The sequence below is a fragment of the Harpia harpyja genome, chromosome 2, assembly GCF_026419915.1.
Source record: "Harpia harpyja isolate bHarHar1 chromosome 2, bHarHar1 primary haplotype, whole genome shotgun sequence".
Lineage (NCBI taxonomy): Eukaryota > Metazoa > Chordata > Aves > Accipitriformes > Accipitridae > Harpia > Harpia harpyja.
The window spans coordinates 15,106,608-15,133,083 of NC_068941.1; the positions used below are offsets into that span (position 1 = coordinate 15,106,608).

Consider the following 26,476-nt stretch of genomic DNA (forward strand, 5'->3'; position numbering starts at 1 on the left):
GATGGGAGAGAGAGTGGCACTGGGAGCCCACCTGGGATTTCACCGGTTCCTGTTCTCAGCCTGGGGATTCCAGGTGTCAACCTGCCCTGCAATGACCAACACTGGATGCTGGTGATGGCAAAAGTCATCAGATTGGGGTTTACATGCTGCCTCTCTGCTTACAGCTTTCTTTCATTAATTTTATTTAATTTTAAATCTTCTTTATTTAATAAAAAAAGGTCTACAGCCTTAGTTACACTGTATCTTATAGTAGTTAGTTACACAGGCACAAGAAATGTGATTTTACACTGGCTAGAATATATATATAGATTTAAATAAAAACCAGGAAAACCAGGAAAAGCAGATATTCTGTATTTCATGTATTCTTCTTTTGTGTGGCCCCATGTCTGATTTGCTGCACATCCCTTGCACCATGTTGTAAATCCAGAATAGTTAATTTTATCTTTTTTTCCCCTCCCTTTATGGCACTTATCAGTGTAGTATCCAATTGCTTCTTGAACAAGAATTAGTTCATTTTTCTCAAAAGTCCTGAAGGATAAGAAAATGGGAATTTTGCTTTACAAATGGAAAAAGATTGGAATAACCTAATGATATTGGGTCCTGTATGTGATACCCGGAGATGGATTTTTTTTTTTTTTTAAGAGATTGTTTAGCATTCCCTAGGATTGTCCGTTTCCACATATAGCACCCAGTTTGTTCTGGGTGCTATATGTCAACACAGACAGCTGTGAGAATTCAATGCTTGCTTTGAACTAAGCTCTGTAGAGGGCACTCATTTCCTCAAACTGTAGCATCTGCACTGGAGAAACCTGCATCTGAGCTAGCTGACTATAACAACTAGAAATATATGATTGGGGAGCATGAAGCATTTCATCCTAAGGGCAGATATACAAAGCAACTTAAAGTCAAGATTTCTTGTAGGAGGGAACTCAGAAAATGATTGTCGCTTGTGAAAAATCTGGGTTAAGGAACTTGCCCAGATCACAGGGAGATGGTGAGATGAAGGCAGGGACAGGGCTCTCTTCCTCAGGGCTGCATTCAGCTGCCTTTGTCATCGAACCCATGCTTCTTTTTCTGTGATCTTCTGCATCCTTTTCAACACATCTTCCTTCTTCAAATAAGGACATTTATACAGGTTTTTTTTTTTCCAGGAACTTGATCCATTTTGTGAACAGAATCCATTTTGTTCATAAATCCTGTGAGAGAAAAAGGAAAGCATTACATCATACTGTGATTAAAGATTTAGTACCTTTTTAAAATTATGAATTCATGGGAAGGCAGTGAGCATGGGATTGAGTTTCAAGTTCTCAGGAAGAATATGCTTTAGTGTTCATAAATCCTCCCACTTCTGCTACACCCAACCTTTCCTCCTTCCTTTCAACTCCACCCTGTCTTAATTCTTTGCTGTGCTCTCCATTCGGTCATGCTACTCAAATGCCACTGCTGTGTACCAGCAGCATCATGGATTTCTGTTCCTCAGCCTTCACCACACTGTTCCTGCAGGGAGCCTTCTTTTTTATACAGAGTTCTGTTTGCCTCTGAAGCTCTGAGATGGAGTATGTTCATTGTGAAGAGACTGCTGCAGACCAGCTACACAGTGCCAACAAATCTCTTCTGCAATTATGTAAACTAAGCCACTCATGACTTGGCCAAGTTTGTGCAGGTTTTCTAGGCTGCCAAACTTGAACACATTACTAAAAAGCACAGCTTTAATTAAATGGTTATAAACATTTTCTTTATATGAAAGAAATGTGTATTTCTGCTAATTTGTTTTTAGAAATGACTGAACTACTCTTGATGGAACTTAAAAGAAAATCACTAGCCTGAATAAGGAAGTCAGTGTAGGAAATTTCAGCTCTTAACAATTTCAGCTTGGCCAAACTAAAAGCAACTGAAACTGAGTCTTATTGTTCGAGACCCAGCTGCAGAAGGCCCTAACAAAACTGTAGGCAATAGCCACTTTACATATATAGAAATAGGACTGTGCTCCCAGCCCATATCTTTGAAATTATCAATGTTTAATTTTCTAAGAAAATAATGTTTATGCAATCACACATCTGTGTGTTTGCATATTTCTGCCTCTGTTCTCCATCACAGTTTTTAATTCAAGGCTTAATTTCATTGAATAATTTATATCGGAAGCAGCATCTACACGTCACCTTTTCCAGCCTCCCACCTAAAGCAGGGCTAACTTCAACATTAGAGCAGGTTGCTCCAGGCTTGGTTGATTTTTTAATACCTCTGAGGATGGAGCGTCCACAACTTCCGTAGGCAGCCTCCTTCACAAACTTATTTTCTTGCAGATTGCCTTGGGACTCCTTTTATAAAAAATACTAATATTAATGTCCAAATAAACTGTTCTGTCAACATATCTTCATAATTTTCTGCTGTATCTCTTCAAGGTCTTGCTGTGAATACAAAACCAGTTATTTGAACAAAAATGTGCTTGTTTCTCCAACTCCAACGCTTGCAAGATTTGAAAGTGAATCTAGGAAAAAAAAAAGTTTCTGAAAGAGATGGGAAACATTCCAATTAGGTTTTATTGTGTCATCTGTAAAAAGGTAATAAAAAGGGGAATGAGCTGGTTAGACAGTTGCCATGATCCTTACTTATGAAAACACTGTTTAAATGGAGGTGGTATAGTGGATTGCTGCTGACCTGACCTTGGTTCGGTGTGGTTTGCCTCATTTATTCTCTTCTAATTTATTTTATAAAATAGGGGAGAACAAAAGTAAAATAGCATAGCTAGACTGTACTGTGTCTACGTAAAAGGCAACTATTAAAAGGAATTGTCATGCTGTGTTGTAGTAATTAGGGGAACTCTTCCAGCCCTTTATAAAAACCAGAATTATACTGATGTTAATGACTTTAATACTAGCTAGCTGGGCTAAAACCTCTCTTGTGATTGTTATCAGAAGTCATAATAAATTGTCCTTTGATGACAATACACATTTTCCAGGGGCAACCCCCATTATATTGCAGCATTCAAAAATGGGTCTCTTACCTAGATAAAAATAACCCTTTTAAAAAGTCTGTGTCTTGTGATTTCCATTAATTTAGAAGATTTAAAGGCATCTTGCAAAAGTTACTTGTGAAATTTCAGCTTTGAATGCTCTTAATAGATGGGCTGAGAGCCACTCAGAATTTCATTGCAACATACATATTTTTTCCATGTCTAGGTCCCACAGTGTACTTTCCTGATTCAGATTCCATGCTTCTGCTCTGAGTAATGTTCCAGCAGGCAGGATTCTGGGGATGGGGCGCCCAACACAAAACCCTGCTGGAGCATTGAGCAGGCTGGACAGTCAGGTAAGTGTTACTTAAACAGCATGGCATTTTAGGAAATTTCAGCAAAGCTTTAAATGTTATTTTACAGCCCAACAAGAAAACGAGGTAATACATCAAATGTAAGGCTTGGAAACATTTCCAGTATTTTAGATGAGGTCACTAGCACCCTATAATTTTCTGCTTTGTTTTTTCCACTCCTTGTTCACTTGTACGAGAATTACATAGTAAATAGGTCTGGATTTTTTCACATTCGTGTTTTTCACAGTTTATTTGGGGCACAGCAAGTTCTAGCAGACTTTGCCTCTTGCTTGGACTTAATGCCCATGCCTAGCTGACCTTTTGCAACATGCAAGGCCATAACCGCTGACCCTCAAAAGAGTGTTTAATACAGGAGGGAAATGCTTGCATGTGTCCAGCCTCTGTAGCACTCCTCAGAGCTCCTCAACACGCTTTCTAGATGATTCTGTATCAGTTGTGTTTCCAGTATGCAGCGTGGCTGGGTGACCTCGTTATAACCCAAAAGCCATTAGCATCTGGCACTCAGGACCTCCCAGGCTTGCACACAGCTCTGCACTGGCAGGCCAGTCCTTCCCTTCCTCCAGGTAGGCTCCTTTCCTAAGCAGTGGAGCCTATTGCTGGGGGACCTGGCAGCCTGAGGCAGGATTCTCCCACTTTCAAACACTTGATTGTCCCTTGGGAACAAGCAGAGCAGAGAGCTGCCTGCATGGTACCTTGCCATGGAGGAAAAGGCAGAGTGCCCTGGCTGTGGGCCCTCAACCGCGCAAGGGCTGCAGCGGGTCTCCAAGGCAGGCACCGTGCATATAGCCCTGCCACCATGGCACCTCCACGATGCTTCCGCAGCCGCATCCCACCCGGCCTTCCATGCCAACGTGCTGCACTGTGGATGGATAGGTTCCTGTGCAAAGCCAGTCTGCCTAAATATGCAGGTAGGGGGAAAAGCCAAACAGGAATTGTCTGAATGGTCTTCCTGCTAGTTATGGTAGTGAAGTTGTTGCTTAGGACAGGGTGGATTTTTTCTACAATGAATTTTGATCAAAGCTTCTTTAGCTAAACGTGTAATTGCTCATACTTGAAACTATAGCTGCTTTTCTGGAGAAGCATAGAAACAATGAATCAGCTCAAAACTGAGGTAATAATTGATTACCAAATAGCTTCATATGACTTCATGCAAAGTGCCAGAGTGATTACATCAGAATCTTAGCTTTTATTAAAAGCAGGAAAAATATAGGCCTCCTGATTATGGAGAAAAATTTGGAACTCAAACCCCACCAATGTAGCCTATCGAAAGTTGGGAGGATTAGAGCACACAGCAGCTGCTTATGGGACAGGTGAAGAATATAGCATAGCTAAGTCACAGACCCAAATCTCTCTCACATATTGAGTCACTCGTTACAAGGTTTATTTCTTGTTTTTATCTAATTCCTTATCATTCTACTGTTTGTATTCTGTTGGGACACTGGGATAAAAGATAAAAGATCACTTTTAGGAGATCATAGTATCTTCCGCTTGTTGGCTGGCTTCAGGTGTCTGCTAGTACTGTGATCTAGACTACTGCATGGACCTACTTGTCACAGGCCTTTCAAATTACACGTTGTTATAGTGCTCCCACTTCTACACCTTCTTTCTGGTCTACACTTCTATCATCTCCTGCATTGTATTCCATCTCTCCACACCAGGCTATAACTCCCTGAGCCTTTGTCCCTACATTTTCAGTCTCCTGCCCATGTTCTTATATAAAAAAGCACGTCCTGGCACTTATCAGATGGTTCTGAAGATATGATATATGATAATGACAGAGTAGATCATGAGCTACTGTCTTGAGCAGGTACAAGTTCCTGCATGCTAGTTCTTCCATAATGATCACCTGTAGCACCTGTGTGTCAAGTTAAGGTTATTTACTCTTCTAAGCCTGTAAAAATATCAAATGCATCACAAGCAAATAGGTTTCTATTTATGCTGAGCATTTCAAATAAAAATACAGCCAGTGTTGTTTTGACTATAGTATTTCCCCTACTGCTCTTAAAGAATATAAAAAGCCATTACTCACGTAGCAAGATGCAGACATAGGATTGTATGACTATCTCAGTAAGAAAGCTTATTTTGCCCTTTGGTCATAGTAATGTTGCCTCTGTTACAACTTACCTGTTTAATCTCTTCCATCCTTCATGATAACTTAAAAGAAGTCTCATGTCTTCTGGAAGCAATTCTGTTTGCTTCCAAAGCCAGTGAACATTTTTAAATACAATTGTACCACTACCCTTTTAAATGTATGTGCAAGTGTATTCATCTGGCATTTATGCTACTTTATCATCTCTTAAATTAATCATTTTATGCTTTGTATACACAGTGAATGATGTAGCTATGAAGGTACAAAAAAAGGACAACATCCTTCCCAATAGGGCTTAGTATCTAAAACCAGATATAACATATAGCCATTAACATCTACGTTATGCCTGTTAAAATAAAAAAAAAAAAAGGTGCAGATAAGTTGAAAATAGTAAATCATGGTAGAATAGTCTACTTTGAGGAAAAAAGCTGAGTGGATTCCATCCACTGAGAATATATTATTGTGCACTCTGTAATAGTTTTGTAAAGATTTTTTTCCTTTAAATCTTTAGTGATCAATAAAGATTTGAACTGGATGATGCTTTTGTAGTTGAGCTATCTTCTTGCTTATTTTTAACAGAGATTATTTCTATAAAATACTATCTTAGAAACTACTGCACAAAAGCTAAGAATATTCTGATAATAGAATATAGAAGTTTCAGATCAGTTTCCAGGGATCAGCTCAAACAGGTATCACTCACTTCAGAACAGACAGGTAGTTACAACATTACCAGAAATTTAGGAACCAAGGTTCCCAGTCTGTTTTCCAGAAATCATATCAGCCTTCCATTACCAAAATGACTTTGACTAACTGAATCTCTGTCTGTTGGCCACTTTGCTATGAGTTATCTCTATATGGTAGAGGAAAAGATACCATAAAGAAAAAGTTAGAATAAAGTAGCTGGTCCTTGGGAACTTGACGGGGAAGCAGTCAAAGAAGATATTAATCTACAGGCTCACAAGTAATTACCTATCCTTAGTGTACCCAAAGGTGCTTCTGCATGCACTGAACTAGCTCCTGTCCAGTGCTAGACTGTGGGCTGTGTGATGCTCTTAAGTGGTATTCTAGAAGGCTGTTGTTAAGGAGTTTGCTGAATAAGAATTTATTCCTGACATTAATCTTTAATATAAACAGTTACATTAACATAAAAATGAGAACAAAGTAATTAAAGGGGGAGAGATGTACATATCACCCAGTGGCTTGCTCCACTGATTCTAACAGCTACTAGTACAAGCAGAATTTTTTGTTCTCTCAAAAGTTTCTGCAATAGTTTACCATATGACTTGAAACTACAAGTTTAGATTAAATTACACGTTAGCTGATTCATTATTCCTAATGTCAGGTTCTCCAGCTGAATTTGAAAGTTCAAAGGCTCTGATTAGAGGATTCCCTCCCTCACATCAGGGCACCTGAGGAAAATTTCATATTTTTTAATTTTCTATGTCTTTCAGAGAAAAGGAAGCGGTTTAGTAATTCCATTAAAATGTATTGTCCAGTATGTTTGCAGAGTTACACATGCATTTACTTTATCTTCCTATTTTCTTTGCATTCTAATTGTATCAAAATTTACTTTTAAAAAGATCACTGAAATGCCACCAGTACATATAATTCATTCATTCACTCATGAAAATGAAATAAATCAGCCCTGATCTTGGTTGTTAGTTTCTTTTCTCTGAAAGGTGTTAAAATATCTGTTCCTTACTCAGTTGAGTCAATGAAACTCTGTGCCAGTTTAAAGTAAGTGTTGTTAGGCCTGTTTATCTATGGGAGGAATAAAACTCACGGCACACAACCCTTGTTCTCTGGTGTTCAAGATATGCAGTTCTGTGAAGGACAACACAATGCCATTGAGAGTGCAGCCTTTTCAGTTTCCACTACTCTCTTCTGTCTCCCTTTCCATCATCAATACATTAAGCACTTTTTTTTTTTTAACACAATCAACTTTAGGTCTATAACTGGAACATAATTTCAATGCTTTTATTAGCTAATTTGTACTCACATTTGAATGAAGTTTCATGTGCCGTATTTTGTTACATCTTTCTAATCATCTAGCCAGTTGTAAACTAGATTTATTCTACTGTACTGTAAGTCTACCAAGGTTGCTGGACAAATAAAAGCCTCTAAAAAAGCTCCAGGCATATTCACTCCCCTTATTTCCCCTCGAAGTTATTTTTAGGACAAATACCAACCATATAACTCTTCAGTATAACAGTTAAAATTTATCAAAGTCCTAAAAAGAAAGAAACTAGAGGTGAGCATGGAAATTAGGGTTCAACTTCAATGGGCATTTCTATGAATTACTGCATAACAAGTTTTTAATTATATCATCTTGGGAAGTGAGATAGTTAGGCTGGGTAGACATTCTCACTATGTGAGAAACTTCCAAGAAAAGCAAAAGCAACCTATGGGAGTGTTGCTCTATTTCCTTTCTGAAAAAGTTGCCTGTTGGAGACATGCCTATAAGTTACAGCTTTCCTTTGGTGTTAGGGTAGGCTGCAGACTTGCCTTGTTCTGTCCTTGCTCCAACATCTGCAGGTCTTCAGCCAACTCAACAGCCTAAGCCTGAATCAGGTCTTTTTTACAAAGCTGAATGAAGATGTGTTGTCTCTCCAAGCTTTCCAGATGGTGGTGGGAACAAAGGGAAAAACCACGGAACAGACATTCATTCCAAACCTGATCAAAAATACAACTTCCATCATTGTTGCCAAGGAGAAATTGATGTAATATTAAAATATTCTGTTCCCTAGTTCCTGAGCGAGGATAACGAACAAAGTCTCTTCCATAGAGAGGACCATTTTCCATTTCAGAACAACAGACAAATCTCTATACACAGATTAATATTCCTTTTTTTACCTGCTTTGCTCACCATCCATGCCTGTAGAGTAAGATCAATTCAATTATCATATCCTGAAGAGGGATCAGACAACAGAAAGAAGAGAGGAGCCTCTATGAAAAAAGGGAGAGGCATAGAAAATTGTCAGAAGACAGTACTGAGAAACACAGGAACATCCAGAAACAGCTGCTGGAATAACTGCAGAAATGGTTGGCCCTGCTGGAGAACATTCCAATTAAAACTCCAGTCCAGAAAAGCCCCACAGCCTAAAATTAATGACATGCTGAGAACAACCGTGCACTTCTCCTGCAACTCGGGCTGTAAGATGATGAATCACTGACAACACCTCTTTTTCTGCTACTTGCCTTTGTGTGCATATGTCAAGGACAGCAGACAGAAATACTATGTTTATTGTAGCATAGACTAACTCAAACCTGTGGCATCAGTACTTGCAGGCATGCCCGCGACATCTGCATTGTTACGTTCAGTGAAGTCTGAAATTTTTATTCTTATAGGCTGAACTTCATGATGTAAAAATGTGCATTGTTGTTGGTGGCTTTTTTTTCTGGTAAAAAACATTTATATTTAACAAAGGCTTAATGCAGCATCATAACGTGTTTTTTAAAGGAAGAGCTGCATAAAACCTTCAACTTCTAGCTTCCTTGCAGACTACCTTGATGCTGTGCTCAGCTGGCAGGAGGGATTACATTGCATGAACAAGTTGTCTCAGCAGTTTTGCTTCCCAGCCATTGCAGAAATCCACTCCCCTGTTTTTGCTGGTATTGTGTCAAATAGAGAAAGTTTTTCAGGCACTTGAGGCAGAGACCGTTTATATGTTACTAATTAGCCTCATCATTAACCATTGCGAACTCCTTTTCTACCTCCCAGCAGAAAACTTCTTGGTCATTCTACAGCTTCTTGAGATCCTCCCCCTATCCATTTTGTCTGGCGACTGGATCACGGGCAGGGTAGTGGGCTGTAGTAAATGCTTGAGCCTTGTAATATTACACAGATGGACTGCAAGACCTGAAGGGCTGTGCAGACAGGAGTCCTAACAGTCTTGATGTAGTTTGGCAATCCAAACTGTGCAAAACTATCTGTCATCCATTGCAAAATTTTGTAAGCCTTGTTGTTTGATCTGTCCTCATCAAAGTGATGAGCTAGGGATTAGTAGTAGTAAACTATACCTTGAGGTGGAACTATCTCCTTAGTATACTGTTTCAACTTCTAGATTGTCTCTGAGCAGATTTTTATAATAATAAGCTTCATTTCCATGCCATGTAGTCATTTCACTATCATATCACTATCCAGAGCAGCCTTGTTGTGAATCACCATTCTTTCCCAATGTCCACTGGTAGTTTCCTGAGCCAAGAAATAATGCTCTCCTGAATGAAGTTGCTCCAGGAATAGTTTATTCACAGCTTTTTTGCTGGAGAAAAGAGAGGAAAATGTCAGTATGGCAACTTTCAAATGAAAGCAACTTCAAGTGGAAGTGTATTAGCACTTCTTTTTTTGAAGAAAAAAAATCTCCCTCCCTAAATACAATCTAGAAGTTTCACTTCAGCTCAAGATAGGTGATTCATTAAGTCCTTTTGGAGGGAACATGGGATTTTGTTGGATTGACTACAATCACAAACCCCCAGTGGTTTCTAACAGATATCCTGCAGAGGGGTTGGGGGGATGGGGAGGAAGGAAAAGACCTCAGAGTGCCATTTGTATGTACTGATTTAAAGAAAAACAGCTATGGAAATAACAGTTACTTCAAATGAATTCTGTTAGTTATAAAAAAATAAATACAGCTATATATTAAAAAGATATTTGCCATGCAGATATTAACAGTCACTTCTCTTGTCTACGCTATCAGACAACTTCCAACTAAACTCATAAAGCTCAGGCTGCTATGAAAGTAATTGTTTCTACTGCACCATAACACAAGGCACTAGACTATTTATGTCTCATGATACTCTTTGCAAAAGTAGAATTGGTGGCCTTTATGTCTTGTCTAAATTCTTATGTGGGTGAGTAGCTTCCTTCTCTCTTGAATCCCAAGTATGTGTTTCTTCATGTGTCCTTATCACACCTTCAAGCAACCTTTTCAGCAAAGACAGAGAACCTTGATTTGTATGCTTTGTACACTTTTGTGTCCTTAATTGCTCTGAAAATTTGCTTATTTAATCAGTTGTTTGTCTTCCCCAGAAATAGCTAGCCACATAAAGATAGTGAGATGACTCCTGTGACTTCCAATTTCCTACAAAAGCTGTCTGGATAACTACATGATTTTACTTTTTAAAACTTTTTTTTTTTAACATGTCCAGACAAACACAATATTATTTAATGGAATACAGCTTTGAGCTTGCAGTTACACTCATTTTGTTTCATACAAAAAAGATATTTCTCACCTCATTATCCTGTTCCACATAGTTAGAGAATTGCACCACTGTCCTGCTCTCTTGCTTCTATTCAGAATTCAGAATGCTGAACGGTTGTGCCATAATTTGGCTGATCTTAGACTTTCCCAGCATATTTTGGTGGATTTAGGCCTTCCAAGATACAACTCCCTGTGCTACTAAAGAGGTCTGATATTAAAGTTCTTTGTAATAAATAACGTGAATTTCATTTTGCATCACGATACTAATGCGAAGGAGAGATGACCAAATAATATGTCAAAATGAAGATCCTGAGTCATATTAATCATCCACAATGCTTCTCATCTCATCTGCTGTTGATTTTGCAGATAGATTTGTCAACGTAATTTGAGAGGTATGCTATAGCATTTTAGACTTAAGTAATTTCTTCCTGTCTTTATTTGCCTTACAGCAGAATGTGCCTTTCACTTCACTTAATATAATTACTTAATTAATTAGAAATAATTTGTGGTTCCCCTTCCCTGCTACCATTCTTTTTTCAAACATGAAGATCTGAGATGTGAGGTTTTTTCCACTGTAGATATCTCATGACTCTTTTTCTCAGCTTTCAATATTATGTCGCCTCCTTAGCATAGTCAACAGATGACCCTACCACACAGGACAGCCTGTTTGTCAGCCTCAAATCCTATATCTCATATCAGGAAATACTACATTATCTTCCTCATATTTAGTGAGCCCCAACAGATGTTTTTTCCTCTTCTCTGCTCCTCAAATCCCATTCACACTGCCACCTGGGAGCATCAGGTGAAGTGGCCAACAGGCTCTGTAAATTACAGGAGATGACTGCAGCAACGGCAGACAAAGAAAGAAGCAGGAGAAAAGAGTACACTCCCTGGGCTGTAAGTTTAAGTTTGGCCATTTTATCTACCAGTCTTCAACAAAAAAAATCCTCAAAGGGCCAAATAAATTAGGACTAAATTTTTGTTTAGTCAGCAGAAAACAATTGATACAAGCAGTAGCAAGGTCAGGCATAATCCAAATTCAGCGGTATCTTTTACTTACCCATTCTGCCCAGTAGCTCCCCTTTAAGGGGTTCTTATGATTATTCTGGCAACAGGCAAAAGTTAGATGTCCTTGAAATTTTTTCATCTTCTTTTTCGTATCCTTTTCCATTTTAAGAAGCAAGAGTCCACATGGTCTTACTACAAGACATTAAGCTGTGATACGCAGTTGTCATATTTGTTATGAGACAAATAGCTCCCCAAGAATACTGAAGAATCTTCTCTAGAAGTGTTAGGTACTAGGCAAAGAGCACTCTCAAAAAAAAAAAAAAAAAAAGAGAGAGAGATCAGCATTTGGTTTTGTCTTGGAACTAGGAACTGGACTCCCAGAAGCCTCTTCTAGTCTGTGATATTAGTACTATGATACTGCATAATAAACCAGTGTAGTGTCTCAAGCCCATTGAAACCTGGCCTAGGTGTCACTGAGATTTTAACTGCAAAGTATTTGGTTTAGTAGCCAATCTCTCAAGAATAATTCCACTGCGTAAACCCAGAGGAGAAACTAATGTAATTTCTAAGGAGCAGGATGCTTGTTCACCTGAAAATCCACACTGGCATTCAGGAGAATTCAGTTCAGTTTCTGAAATCTCCACAAATTCTATGCTTGACCAGGGGCCATTAAAGCAATATTATTGTGTCTCAGTTCTCCAGCAATAAAAATGACATTACAACTCCTTCCTTTTTGCATTTTGTCTGACTTGTTGAGATGTTTTGTAATCTCTTTTGGAAAACATTAGCCTTAATTACAGGTTTACATAGTTTAGAGTATATCAGACTAGGTTCCGTCTTATTGGATATTTTCAGTTGCTACCATTAGACAAAAAGTAGTATAGCATTAACATAAAGTATGAGTTCTCAAAAAAAAGTTCAGTCTTTCAAAGATGCAGGTGATATCCACCTTTTTTTTTTCCTAAAAAAATGAGTTCGAACAGAGGCAAATACAATCAGTTTGTTTCAGTGAAGCTATTATCTTTTTCTGATAGTAATCACGCTGATATACAAGTAACTAAGTAGCATATAAAATTATTGAAATTAATTCCTCTTCACTCCACTTTAAAAAAGACAAAAATCAGACACACAGAGTTGGCTGTGTATTAGTGAAATTTTGTTAGTGAAATTTTAACCACAATTTGGAAATGACTCAATAAGTATGCTTTAACTGAGCTTATCCTCTGACTGAATGCTAATCAGTTATCTTCTGCAACTGTAGAACAAAAGGAATATGCTGTGAATTGAGAAATTCACACCATTACAAGATCATTACAATTAAAGTAAACAAACACAGCTTCAGGAAAACTGCTGAAGCTTCCTGGTATTTTTTTCCAATGATTTTGTTCTCCTATGCTTGGCTTTGCTCACTTCTGCTTAGCTCCTGCAAACTCATGGAGGACAATTAAAAGCAGGCAGGAAGTTTAGAGAAATGTACAACTGCCACATCACATCAGCGATGGTTAGGAGGAATGGGCAAATTCTTTTTTTTCCCCAAATCTTCAAAACCATTCATATACTGCTGAGATTCTGATATACAGTATGCTGTTATCAGGTCAGAATATGACTATTGAAGAAAATTTATACCAGACCCAAAGCATTGCTAGAAAACAGTTAAATGGATCTCACAGCTCTATAAAAACTGCAGGGCTTTAGATTATTAGAGAGATACATTAAGCTATTCTACTTTGATTGGTGCATGAAGCAAAGTGCTTGGTTCTATTTCTGCTAAATTACATGGTTAAAATGTTATTGCATTCACCCTTTCTAAAAATAGAATTCAAATATACAAGAGTTAGCAATATCATATGGAAAGAGTCTATTTCAGAGAGACACATACCTTTATGAAGACTGCGTGTAGGTTAACTTTGAGATTAAAAAAGACTTTAGTAAGTCAGCCCAGCATTCATTTTCTGTAAAAGTTGAAACAAAAGCTTATCACACACTTATTTAATTTGTATGGTAAAACTTGAAGAAAATACAGTGAAGATATTAAATTTGGTCTGATTTTTGGGAGACATTTCCCTTGACAACTTTATCTCAGAAATCCCCCCAGCCTTTAATAAAGGCTGGAATTTTTCAATGTAAAGTTTTTCAGGATGTGATGAAGCTTTTGGGGTCTAGTACTCCTGAATGACGAGAGAGACGTGATAAGAGTCTGCCCTTGCAATCCTGATTTATGAGGAGAATTGGCTTATTCCTGTAGCCAGAAACACAGTGTATACATATGTGTTGGAGGAATAGTGATGTGCAAGCCGGAGCTGACAAAGACCAGAGGGAGAAAGAGGAGAACTGAGGTCTCTTCTCAATAGCGAGCTCTGTATAAGAGGATGCTTCAGAGCTTAGCTGTGGGACAAAGCATCTTGGTTTGAGAGAAATTTGCTAAGGAAAACATATGCTAAGTTGCTGTATTTACATGATTCTTGTCTCAGTTTCAAGTGGAGGACTCTTGAAACATCTATGTTGTCTCTATAAGTCATTATCATGTAATTTAGTATAGAATACTTCTGATTACCAGCTTGAGGATGAAGGGGACCTTCTAGAGGTTTTGCTCAGCCCCATGACTTCAGTGGTGTGACAAATGTGAAAACAGCACCAGGAGCTAGAAGGCAATCTTCATAGACTGAACCTACCCCATGTTCTGGTGTGAATGTGATTTCTACCACATCTGTTCTGTAACCGAATGGACACCTACCTTGATTAGTCAAAAATATTTTGGGAACGGAAAACAGTTGGGTCATCACTAGAGACATTGATTTTATACACATTCCTTTTGCTGATGCCATCATTTCTCCCTGTAGGAGACAGTAGTTTCAAATCAATCCATTTACTTTTATTTCCTTACCAGGTAGAAGCAAGGACCTGGGAGCTAGAGAGAATCTAGGGAAACCCTAGAGAAGAGCTATGATGCACTGGCTCTGAATTCCCTATGGGCATAAACCCAGTTGAAAATTCTGCTATGGGTACCTGCTATTACCATTTGCACTCTCTAGCTGATCAGAAGATAAAGCATAGCTCTCCTTTCTAGTACTCAAATTTATCTTGAGTTTTGAGAAAACAGTCTTCAGCAGTTGGATACCTATAATCCAAGCAGCTTTACTGGCTTTCCTACTCTCTCTTTTCTATTATTCCACACTCAAATACACGTGACTTGTGCATTGTACTCAAAAACCCCTATGCTACTAACATTTGTTATCTTGGTTAGGGGTTATCTAACAGTACCTGAACATATTATAAATGTATGGTGATACAATAGAAATGTCTAGAGCATGTACACTACTGATAGATTCACTCTTCAAGTATCTATGGGACTTCTTTTTCCAAGAGAATGTTTGTGAAGCATTTTCTCATGTTCTACTTTTGAAACAATTCCTCCTTTCTTCTGTCTTCCCCCCTTTTTTTTTGAAGGACAAAACCCCCACTCATCTCCTGCCCTCATGTAACTGAAAATATCTCTCAGATTCATAAGATTTTATGGATGCCTGTAGATTATTTTGCATAATTTAAATGACACATGAATATTTCAGGTCTCATTTTGAACTGCGTGCGATTTCAAGATACACGGGTCATAGTGAGGACAAAGTAGTTTTCTAGTAGTTTTCACCCGGCTAAAGATGAATGACCTGACAATAATGCAAATTTATATGCTGTGCCTCTGTGACAATTTTTAACAAGAAACTAATAGATAATTTGACTACCAGTGAGTAAGATATGATATTGAAAGTGAACTGACATATAAATGTCGAGAAGGCCAACTCAAGCTCTGTATTACACTTAGTAAAAGTGACTTTTCAACAATAAGGTGATCCAGCAAGATGGAGGGCTAGTACTGATCCTCTGTGCTTTCTAGTATCTGAAGGTTTTTGCCAATACCTTTCCTAACAGCTCAGTGCTCATACCACATTGAATGTATGGTAGCATCCAAGAACTGGGACAGACTGATTTATCTCAAAGGAATTTAAGACACTTGTTTTATCCTGACTTAAATACCAGCAAAAAAACCCTGTTCATTTAAATCATGGATCTTAATTTTGATTTCTGTTTATACTTCTAAAGAAAGGGTAATTTTCTCTAGTTCACATAACCACTAAAAATTTTTGCAAATGAAAGAAATCATTACTTTAAATGTACTACTTAGTATTTCTAACCAGAAAAAAACCATAAGGTGCCATATTTCTTAAGCAATTTTGTAAGTTATTGTCATGGTTTAACCCCAGCTGGCAGCTAAGCACCATGCAGCCACTCGCTCACTGTCCCCCCCACCCAGTGGCATGGGAGAGAGAATCAAAAAAAAGCAAAACTCGTGGGTTGAGATAAAGACAGTTTAATAGGACTGGAAGGAAGGAAAAAAAAAAAAAGAATTGGAATATACAAAACAAGTGATGCACAATGCAATTGCTCACCACTCGATGCCCATCGACGCTCAGTTCCTGAGCAGCGATCCGCGCCCCCCACTGGCCAACTCCCCCCCAGTTTATATACTGGGCATGAAATCCTTGACTTACTATAAACACTGCTTAGCAACAGCTAAAAACATCAGTGTGTTACCAACATTATTCTCAGACTAGATCCAAAACATAACACTATACCGGCTACTAGAAAGAAAATTAACTCTATCCCAGCCAAAACCAGGAAAGTTATACACTCAGATTCTTAACTGTTACAATGTTTTTATCCTATAAGATTGTGAGTGATGACTTTTTTGCTTGCTAGTTTGTTCTTTAATTTGCTTACAACTTTTGTCAGTCTTCATTCCAAAGAAATGGGAATGGAAGTAACATGCTCAAAGAATATTTGAATCTTGTCTTGTATGAGTTAAATGTGAGTAGCTAAACTATTTCTGATACAGAAGAAAAAAGGAGCATTCTCAAAGTAATAGGTTATTCTCCTTGCTCAGTATCCCTCAGATTTTCTGAATGACAGGGGAAGCATCTTTGGAAGAAATATGGTAGGCATTTGAGTAGTATAAATGCCTCTTACTGAAACCAATACAATAAACTGATATTTATCATCCCCTCAGCTGACCACAAACTTCGGTCTATGGGATGCAACTTTGCTATGTGCTCTGAAGAATTCTATACATGCCTGCCTTGGTGCCAAAAGTAATCTTGAAAGTATGGTACTTTGTCCCAGGTATTTAGAATTAGTAAATGATAGCCCTTCCATGCATTTTTTTATTCATAGTTTGCAACTAACAGAGAAGAAAGTTTGTTTTCTCTTTTTCAACTAGGTTGCTCAGTTTTGAAATAGCTATTGCCAATGATGAAAATGTTCTCATAGTGCCTGGTGAACTGAAACAAAAATAAATAGTTTGAAATCACAAAGAAATGAAATACTCGTTTCCAGGAAAAGAGTAAATACCAGCATTTGTTCCATTGTAATGTCTGAAAATAATACGTATGTTTACTCAAGGTAGTGACATTGTGACTTTTAGAAAACTCAAGCTGACTTAAAAAATGCAAGATATGTTCCCTTAGGTTATACATGTTTGTAAAAGCAGTACTCTTTAGAAAATTACATTATGAAGAGGCCTTATTAATATAACATTTTGCATTTTTAAATTACTTACCATCATATATAAAGTTTAGAATTTAACAGTGCCTGTCAAAATTTGAAACGTAAGCTGAAAAAAATATTTACGTAGAAGAAACTGCTACATAAAATTCTAAAAAATCCATTAAAAAGCAAATATTTATCTATGCTGATAAACAGGAGGGAAAAATGGCTAGACAATTTATAAACTTGAAATCACTAGCCCCAAATCTGACAAACTTTATATGCATTCTCCTTTGCTGGAGATTGGAGGATATATCAGGGTGGTATCAGCATGCTCTTCCCTTGGCATTCACAACTAGCTGGGGTTGGAGACATCAGGCCTAGAGGACTTTTGCTTACAGTCAGCTCTGCTATTCCTAAATTCAGTGTGCTTCTCTAATTCATATCAGGGACGCGTACCTAATTTTTAACCTGTAAGGACTACAACCCTTTCTCATCTGCCTATTACATCTTACCCGTAAAGTACATACTACCTGGAGACCAGCAGGGGCTAATGAAGAGTCATTATGTGTGACATACTTCTTACAATAGGATTTTCTGCAGGCCTTTGAGTGTACAGAAGGTATGTAAAGAAGCTTTAATATAAAACAGGTTTTCAACAAGACGACCCCTGCATGGCTACTCTGATGCAAAACTGTTACTGGCTGCCTATACAGGTCTAAGACAAAGATGAGTAATGTCAGTCAGGCTCTGAAAGCGAAAGGTAGAAAACCCAGTGGGAAAAGAGCAGGCACAGCAACTTGCAGGCTCAATATCCAAGTATAAAACAAATAATAGTATTAAATCTGACCTAATCAACTTGGAGGAAAGACTTTCTGAGGTAGCATACAGCAAGGGTACTGTAGAGTGGCAGGAATGGATAAGTCGCTTTGGAAAAAATCAAACAGATGTAAAATTTTGAAAAAAATTAAGAAGAAAGTTTTGTTTTCTAAGACTGAAATGCTGTTGGACCTGTTCTTGCAGGAGTGTTGAAAACTTCTAGGTGTGTGCTCTCAGGAGGAGGAGTCTAATTTAGTAGTTCAGAAGTTCAACTTCTGAAGCAGAGAGTTGGAGCAAAAATCAGTGAGCTCAGTTAGACATCTAGAAGTTTCTGGTTTTAGGGAAGGAAATTGTAAAATTCTTCAGCACACACATTTCAGCCATACTCTCTGCTATGCTGATTATCTAGTTTGCAGGTCTTATGGAGAGGGCACCAGGAACATTGGTGAAAGAGCCTATTGCGCTATCTTGATCCTTAGAATAAGTGTTTGCATTGATGACAACTCTGGTTTTGGTTTGGGAGTTGCTGCAATCTTTGGAAGTAGCAAAAGTGTGCTGGTGTGTTCATTCTGACCTGAGATATGTGTAACACAACCTCATTTTGTTCCGATTTTGTTCCCATGTGGAAATAGGCACCCAATGTTATCAGTTAAGTTTTCAAAAAAAACCAAAGAGGAATGCTTACATGGACAGAGTCAGCTGGTTCCTTGGCCTCTTGAGGTCCCCCACTGAAATGCCCAGAGATTTATTATTAATAACCTGAATCATAGAGAATGCAGTCATAAGACTTCGGTATAAAGCTAAGTCTTAAGGTCTTGAAACATTTAGTCAGGGAAGTTTCAGAAGCCAGGTGGCAGCTTGGGACTCATCTGTAATAATTCACGTGAATTTTCCTTACTACTTTCATTTCAGTTGCATTCTGCCACATGTCTCTATGTGCACTATGCATGATGCCTATTTTGGCTTTAAGACCAAAAGGTGCCAGGCTGTATGTGAATGGCCATATTTTTGGTGACTTCTAAATTTGATTCTACCTTTACCAACCCTGTGGACCTTACATGGCATTTGGGTGAATATCTGCCAAAACCAAACTTCGTTAGCTGTTAGAAAGACAACGAAGTAAATTAGTTTGCAATCTTGTGCTTCCATTCAGGACAAATAGATACCTTCCTTTGGTGGCAAGCAAGTAGTAAGCAGTCCTGGTGGGAGAGCAAAGAAAAGCCTATATAAGACAGCAGGGCTATATTGCCTTCAGCAAACCGAGTATTGTTCAGGCAAACAGTATGACACACAGTTATTAATATCTTTGGTAATTTATATAAATTTTTTTTTAAAGAGAGACTATGATTGTGAGGCAGATAAAACACTGTATCAGCCCTTACTTAGAATGACACAGAACTAGTTTTTAGTTTTACTGTTCCAAAGTGATGAAAAAACTTGCTTGAAAAAAAGACTGTGGGGAAATATTGTCTTTAGCTTATCCTCCTCTTATGCCTTCCCACAAGGTAGATGTGGCACATTTACTAAACCAGTTACCTACAGCTGAATCAGGCATTTATTTCAGTGGGAGCTGCTGACATCAGCCAGTTTTGAAAATGACACTATTTTTTTTTTAATTGATTTTTTTTTTGATTTATTATCACTTAATTACTGTCATCAAAGTGAGTTGCTTTTGGCTTAACATCTTGTACGTTAAATCAATGAAGTAAGCAATGCCAGAATGCAGACCTGTAATTTTATCCAAGAGTTTACTCCTTTTCAATAATATTGTTCCACACAGCTTTATAACATAAAGGCACACAGGGATTTATTTGTGCTTTGCAGTATTGCCAATTATTTTATATACAACTGCTTTTAACATCCCTTGTGAAGCACTTTTTTCAATCTTTTTAAAAACACTTTTGTCTAAATGAATGTACTCGCGAGTAGACTCATCTTACCCTGTCTGAAAGAAAATCTGAAGTTTTCTGGATGAGTGCTGTGCTGCACTGTTATGAACTACAACACCATTTATTCTTTTTTAAGAGCTACGGTAACAGAAACCAGCTTAATATAATTTAGTATTGCTTCAGCTCTCATTAGTTAGCACACACACAACCTCTTCCATTCCTCTATACATTCTGGGTTTGGCTGCCAGGAAATGAAGGAAAACCATCACCCATACAAACTGAAGAAACCTCAAATAATGACAACTACTGTATTGCACTCACCACTTGCATACATATAGAAAAAATGGTTCAGTGTGCAATCTCATAATTTGTTACATTCCACAAAAATACAATCAAAATTTACATGAAAGGGCGAGGCTTCTGTAGCACACACTAGAGCTTTTCTGATAATCAATTTTCTTGTAACCTAAGGCAAGAAACTAAGGATGATTGTTCAGTTGCTGTAAGTCTTACTGCATTGTTATTTATAAGTGATATAGAATACTATAAAGCAGAAATAATTTCCTTTCCAAATTTGTTTGCCTTTTCTATGCAGAATATGAAACAAATCTATAGTAGAGATATTTTGTTGTTCTTTCTTTGAATCCTGATACTAATGTTTTTTCTGCCTATTGATCTGTTTACAATCTTTTTTTTGGAAGTTTGTGTGCTGGTTTCCTCGGCTGTTCAATAAACCTGTTTTTCCCAGGTTAACATTTTGGTCAAATTCTAAACAACTCTGGAAATGGAAATAACTTCATTGGTTTCAGTAAAGCTATGGCAATTGACACACATTAGGATTTCATTCTGTGCTTTAAAGAAGAATAAAAGCACAAGAAGCTCTACACAAGCACTCTATTTTGAGTATTTCAAACTACATCCTGCCTGTTTACTTCAGGATCCGGTAAATTCCAGTAAAACTATCGCTGTAAGAGAGGGTCACAGATTATAATTTTCCTTTTTTTTAAAAAGCTCTGAAAATACTGCCTTACTTTACCGTTTTGAGAACTGTATTTGTTATTTTTAGTCTTCTATCTATTACAAGTGTGTTACAGACCTCTATTAGCATATCATATTATTCACGGTCTCTGAGCTGAGTATTTTGCTAAGACTGAGATATTAGTTGTGCAGCAGTTGCTCCTGTGATAACTATTTTATGGTCTCAGGATTTCCATCTTCTATGCATCAGTATGACATCCTTTATATTTTTTACTGCTTAAGTTTCTGTGTTTGGCACGGTTTTAGATGTTATCATCCTACCACTAAACACACAAAAATTTTGTCCCCAATTGTATTTTTGTTCCCTGGTGGATATTTGTTCCCGTGGCATAAAAACATCACAAATAATATTTACAGGGAGCACCTAACAGCATATATAGATCAGGACACATTTTGCTAAACAATCTTCAGCGCTGACTAGTTCTGGCTCTTTTTTTGTGTGTGTTTTATTGATGTCCTTTACATTTCAAATCTCCTGTGATTCAACTGCTTGCTAATCTGGGAGAGTATACTCTGAAAGGCCTTTTCACTAATTATTGCATATTGCATCCTGAGGGGAGTCGTTTGGGGATAAATGGTCAAAGCTAACAATCTGTGCCTTAAAAATGAGGTTTTTTTCTGTGTACTTCCTCAACTCATTAATTTTGCCACTACCAAAACTTGGGGCTTCTCCATTTATCAATCAGAGTGTTTGTCAAGCAAACCTAGCATTAACGTCATATATGCTTGTATCAGGACAACATTAAGTGGATCTTTCATAATTTACTAAGTGATTGATACCTTGAAAATACTGACATTACATGGAAGGATGTAAGAAGAAAGAAGCATGTATTAGCTTTCTTTTCTGGCTGGATTTTGCCAGCTGGCAAAAAAATGCTTAAGAGGGATCCTGAATTGACAGGCAAGGGGTAAGTCTAACCTATGGAGTAAGCAACATGTTTGATGTCCTGGTCTCTCAGTCATGTAAATAAGGGATCTGGCACCCCTGTTTCAAGCAGAACTTTTAATGGAAGAGGCCTGTGGTCATGGAGTATGCATTGTTCTGAGACTGTGACCGACAAATTAGTGAAAGCAGACAGACTAAAAGGAAAGCTCTTCATTTATAATATTCATATTCAGCTAGTTAATATTTATCCCTAAATACTGCAGCACTTCTGTTGGGTTTCACTGCTACTGTGACTGTAAGGTTCTTTGGAAAGGTATAACATCATTCTCTGCACCAAGGAAAAACTTCCTCTCAGGCCTATAGCCAAGTATAGCAGACATCTTCATAAGGTATGAGCCCCGGCCTCAAGCATGTTCTGCAAAAAAAGGTCAAAAGAAACATTTAACTTCTTACATTTCAAATTCTGATGTTTAAGATATTGAGTGGAATAGCAATGATTCTGTGACCTTTTGGCAAAATTTTCAAGCAGGCATTGCAAACTACTTTCTGGCATAAATGCCAATTAGCAAGAGCATATAGGAGAAGGAAGTCCTACTGGATGACTGTCAAAAGCAAATCAACAAGTATTTAAGCAAACAAAGAACACATAAAAGCATAAGTGACTAAAGTGGAAGAGTTTCCTGCCATGCTGATTACTGAGAATACTCTTTTGAAGGTCAACAGTACTCATATAACAAGCAGAATAAGCTAGGTAGGATAGTACTCCACAGGAGAGTAGCCACTATACAATAAAAACAAGGAAAGCTATAGTTCTTGGGTGGAGGGGGTTGAAAGGGAAGTAATCAAATAGGAATAATATTTAAAGAATGCCCAATTTTAAAATGGCAGCTGCAAAAAGGCTTTAGCCTGCCTAACTAGCTAAATACAAAACTTCTAAGAAAGCACTTTAGCTTTGTGAAATAAAGGCTTGAAGACGTAACAATCTAAGGCATGTTTTGGCTGTCATCCAGACAAGCATTCAAGCATGTGATTCAGTTTAACACTCAGTAATTCCACTGACTTCCTTTCTGTATCAGTAAGTAAAAGCTATACAGAAACGTGGAAATCTCGCTCTTTGCCTTCAAACCTTGAGAAGGAGAGCTGCTGGTAACACCTGGTAGAGCTTGAGGGCTAGTTTCATAGGCTTCTATGCAAAGATGGGTAGGAAGGGAGAAGAGGAACCAAAATGGCTGTGGAATCATAACAGATTCAGGCACTTTTTAACGGTTGCTGCATCAAATGGTGTTCAGAACAGAACTTAGCAGAGCTGTAAAATAAGTTTCTTCGATAGATGGGACTAGGCTGTAGAAACTGGAAAAGGATTTAAGTCCCTGGTACTAGATCCATTCATAGGAAAATACTACTTTCTGTTGATATTGGTAACACACAAATGAAATCACTCTCAAGATATGTTTTAAGGGCTGCACCTATAGGTAGCGTCTGCTACGGAGTTTCTTATTGTCTCAGAGTACAATAATGTGGCTCTCTGTTTTTATCTCTTAATTCTATCCTATCAGAATAAATACATTCTGACACTAATTCATATTCAGGGGGGTTTCTTGTTTGTTTGTTCCCTTTAAACTGTCGAGAGGAACTTAGGAATGAGAGAGCAGAGAGATCCTTTGGTGAGTCTGCTCCTTTGACTTGCAGTGTTTTCCAGCATTTACTCCATAACAAGTCACTGAGAACATGTCTTTCCTCTAAAACTTACTCATGATCCATGAAAAATTGATTTCAAAATTACTTATTTAAGGGCTCAATACTGAAACATCTATCTAGTTCAGAAGTATTGCTTTCTTTATGGGCTCCATTCCTTTTTTAGTCACTTCCATTAGTTTATGAAATTTTTACTCTCCATGGCTTCTCTCCTGAAAAAAAAGAATCTTAACCTCCCCCCAAACGCTTCTTTTTTACAAGACTAGGATACAAATAGGAAAAACATCTGATTTTCTTCCTAACCTCATAGATTCTGACATTAAAAATGCTCTCTATGCTTCTGAGCATAGAGAAGGAGCTCAAACATTATGCACAATACACAACCTTAAATAGACACAGCACTCTAGTTGTGCAACTACTTGGCACTTTGTCCTCTTGAAAGGGATTACCCTAGCACAAGAGGACAGAACAATTAATTAGTGGAGCCAACAAAAAACAGTAGAACAAGAGCCACAGGATGAGATTTGGTTGGGGGAAGAGCCAGAGTTCTCTGAATGAGGCTATAATTATTGTGGCAAAGGAGACACTGAAGGAGAATTCCAGAGACAATGCAAATGAATGGGTGCAGAGCTCAGCTCTGCACGATGTAGACAGTACTTGAATATGGATCTGAAAAAAACACTTTATGCCTGAGATGTTGCTCAATAAAACATCCAAGTACTAGAGAGGGCTGGAGGTGATGGTACGATTTTAGAGGGAAATTCGCAGCAGTAACAGAGAAAAGAAGAGAAGATTTACAGCACTTTGTTGCACAAGAAGTCAAAGAGAAAGTGTGGAGGACACATATCTGTAGAACGGGGCAGAAATAGAGACTGACTAAAATAGGATAAATAATGTGCAAGAAGAGGTCTATTGCACTAGAGAATGAAGACGAGAAATGGGCAGAAACAAAACATTGTTTGGCAACAAATAAGAGCAACACATCGTACACAGAAAAAAGGGAGGGAAACCAAGAAACCAAGGATGAACAAAAATGGAATACAGGTTGTTACAAGAGAGAATGTATGAGGAGGATGATTTGCTTACAGGAGTATAGAATGGAAGGACTAGTGACGCCCATCAGCACCACTGAGACTAGCCAGAAAGCCCAGAGGCAAAGGGAGAGAGGACTGATCAAGAAAAAAGCTGTGTGCTAGAGGTCAAGAAGTTAGGGAAAAATTGAGAGTCACCAAAAATTAAGCAGGTTAGACTTTAGGGTTTTTTTGTTTTTTTGGGGGGTTGGGCGGGGGGGTGTGTGCAAATAGTGAAAGATTCTTCAGACATTCCAGGATTCTGAAAGAACTGGACATAAAGTTCTGGCAGGGGAACATATTACTGAAGTATGAGCTGCCAGTGTGATACAGTCATGAAGAAAACACTGGCACTAGCCAGTTCCCTACTTCCCACAGAAGGTGAAATATTAGCAACAGTTTCTAAATCCTTCATGAGATCTCAGTATGTTGTATGCTTCTGGTCACTTGTTTTCAAGAACAACGAGGCAGATGATGATTGCTAGGAAGATCACAGAAATGGAGGCAAGTGTCTTCAAGAGACTGCATTGTATAGTTGCAGTGGGTTGACCCCAGCTGCCAGCTAAGCTGCCACCCAGTCGCTTGCTCACTCCCCGCCCCAGCCAGACAGGAGGGAGAATTGGAAGAGTAAAAGTGAGAAAAACTCAGGGATTGAGATAAAGACAGTTTAATAGTAAAGAAAAAGAAAAAAAGCCAAGTAATGCAAAAGCAATCACTTGCCACCTCCCACCAGCAGACCAATGCCCAGCTAGTCTCCAAGGAATGGTTACCTTTGAAAAACTCCCGCCCTCCTTTAATGCTGAGTGTGATGTTATATGGTATGATGTACCTGTTTGCTCAGTTTGGGTCAGCTCTCCTGGCCATGTCGTCTCTCAACCTCTTGTGCCCCCCCCGCCAGCTCACTCACTGGTGGTGGTAGGGGAGAGCAGAGTGAGAGAAAGAGGTGGCCTTGCAAGCACTGTTCAGCAATAGCTAAAACATTGGTAAGTTATGTAACTTAAATATTGTAACTTAATGTTGTAACTTAAATATTGTAGAGCTATGGATATTTTCTTTGGACTAAATTATAATTTCTGTGACAGCCAAAACAGCAAAATCAGCAACTGTTTCTGCCTTGTTAAAGAAAAGTTTTGTCATTTGCATATATGTTTGCTTCTTTAAAGAGAAAACAGTACTACTGTGGCTTAGATTGGCTTAGATTTTACTCAGTGGTAACTGCTCTTTTAAGTGCTTCATTTTAACTTCATTATTAAAAAAACAGCATTCATTTTCCAAACAGATTATTGGGTATATCATAACTCTCAGTTGCATTTTGGAATAACATATATTCACTTACAAAGGATTTAATATTATCTTAACCTAGAGTTGGTAGGTTATCAGGACACAAGCTACAGATAAAAATAGGTATGTATTTAAATGTGAGCTGCTCCCTTGTCCAAAGTTCAAGCTTCCATAAAACAGGGGTAAGTATCAGAGGCATAATGAAGACAGAGAGGAATTGGTTAATGATTAAACAGAGTAAGAAATGAAAAAGTGACACTGGCCAAAGAAAATTTTACATTGCAACAAAGTGTGTTCAAGGCAGGAGAATAATTTGTCAAAGCATGTAAGTGAGCTAACAATCCTGATGTTGTTGAATAATAGTTTGGATGAAATAATTAAGAAATTCAGGTAGGAAATGGCCCTGAATTGTTGAAAGGAATGTGTTAGGTGATCTACTTGATGTTAAGAAGCTCTTTTTCTATAAACAAATGGAATACCCTTTAGAGTATGCATGTAGTATATTTTTTTATATATTTTACAATCAGTACAAGTTCTCTATTACTCCTAAAAACTAAGCTTTTGTTTTAAATTAGCAATGATTATTTCATTACAGTAAAACAGTTACCTACCATATTTAAGAAAAACCAAAATCAAGA

The 26,476-nt window shown here is 37.9% G+C and overlaps 1 protein-coding gene and 1 long non-coding RNA gene across 6 annotated transcripts in view; one reads left to right on the plus strand and one right to left on the minus strand.

Annotated features, from left to right (window-relative positions):
• The window catches only part of IL15 (interleukin 15), a 49,311-nt gene that overhangs the window by 9,481 nt on the left and 13,354 nt on the right, over positions 1–26,476 (plus strand). For 3 of the 5 annotated variants that reach the window (XM_052816090.1, XM_052816072.1, XM_052816081.1), the window contains exon 2: positions 3,180–3,309. The exons of the other annotated variants lie outside the window; for them this stretch is intronic. In XM_052816090.1, coding sequence (XP_052672050.1) covers positions 3,256–3,309 — 54 coding nt within the window. In that variant the 5' untranslated portion in view covers positions 3,180–3,255. The remainder of the gene's footprint in view (positions 1–3,179; positions 3,310–26,476) is intronic. 5 annotated transcript variants of the gene reach the window in all.
• On the minus strand, positions 192–9,987 carry LOC128154899 (uncharacterized). The gene is made up of 4 exons (XR_008239475.1): positions 9,437–9,987; positions 8,270–8,362; positions 2,240–2,318; positions 192–1,196 (listed from the first exon to the last, which is right to left on the minus strand). It is a non-coding gene; the product is annotated as an uncharacterized LOC128154899 (long non-coding RNA).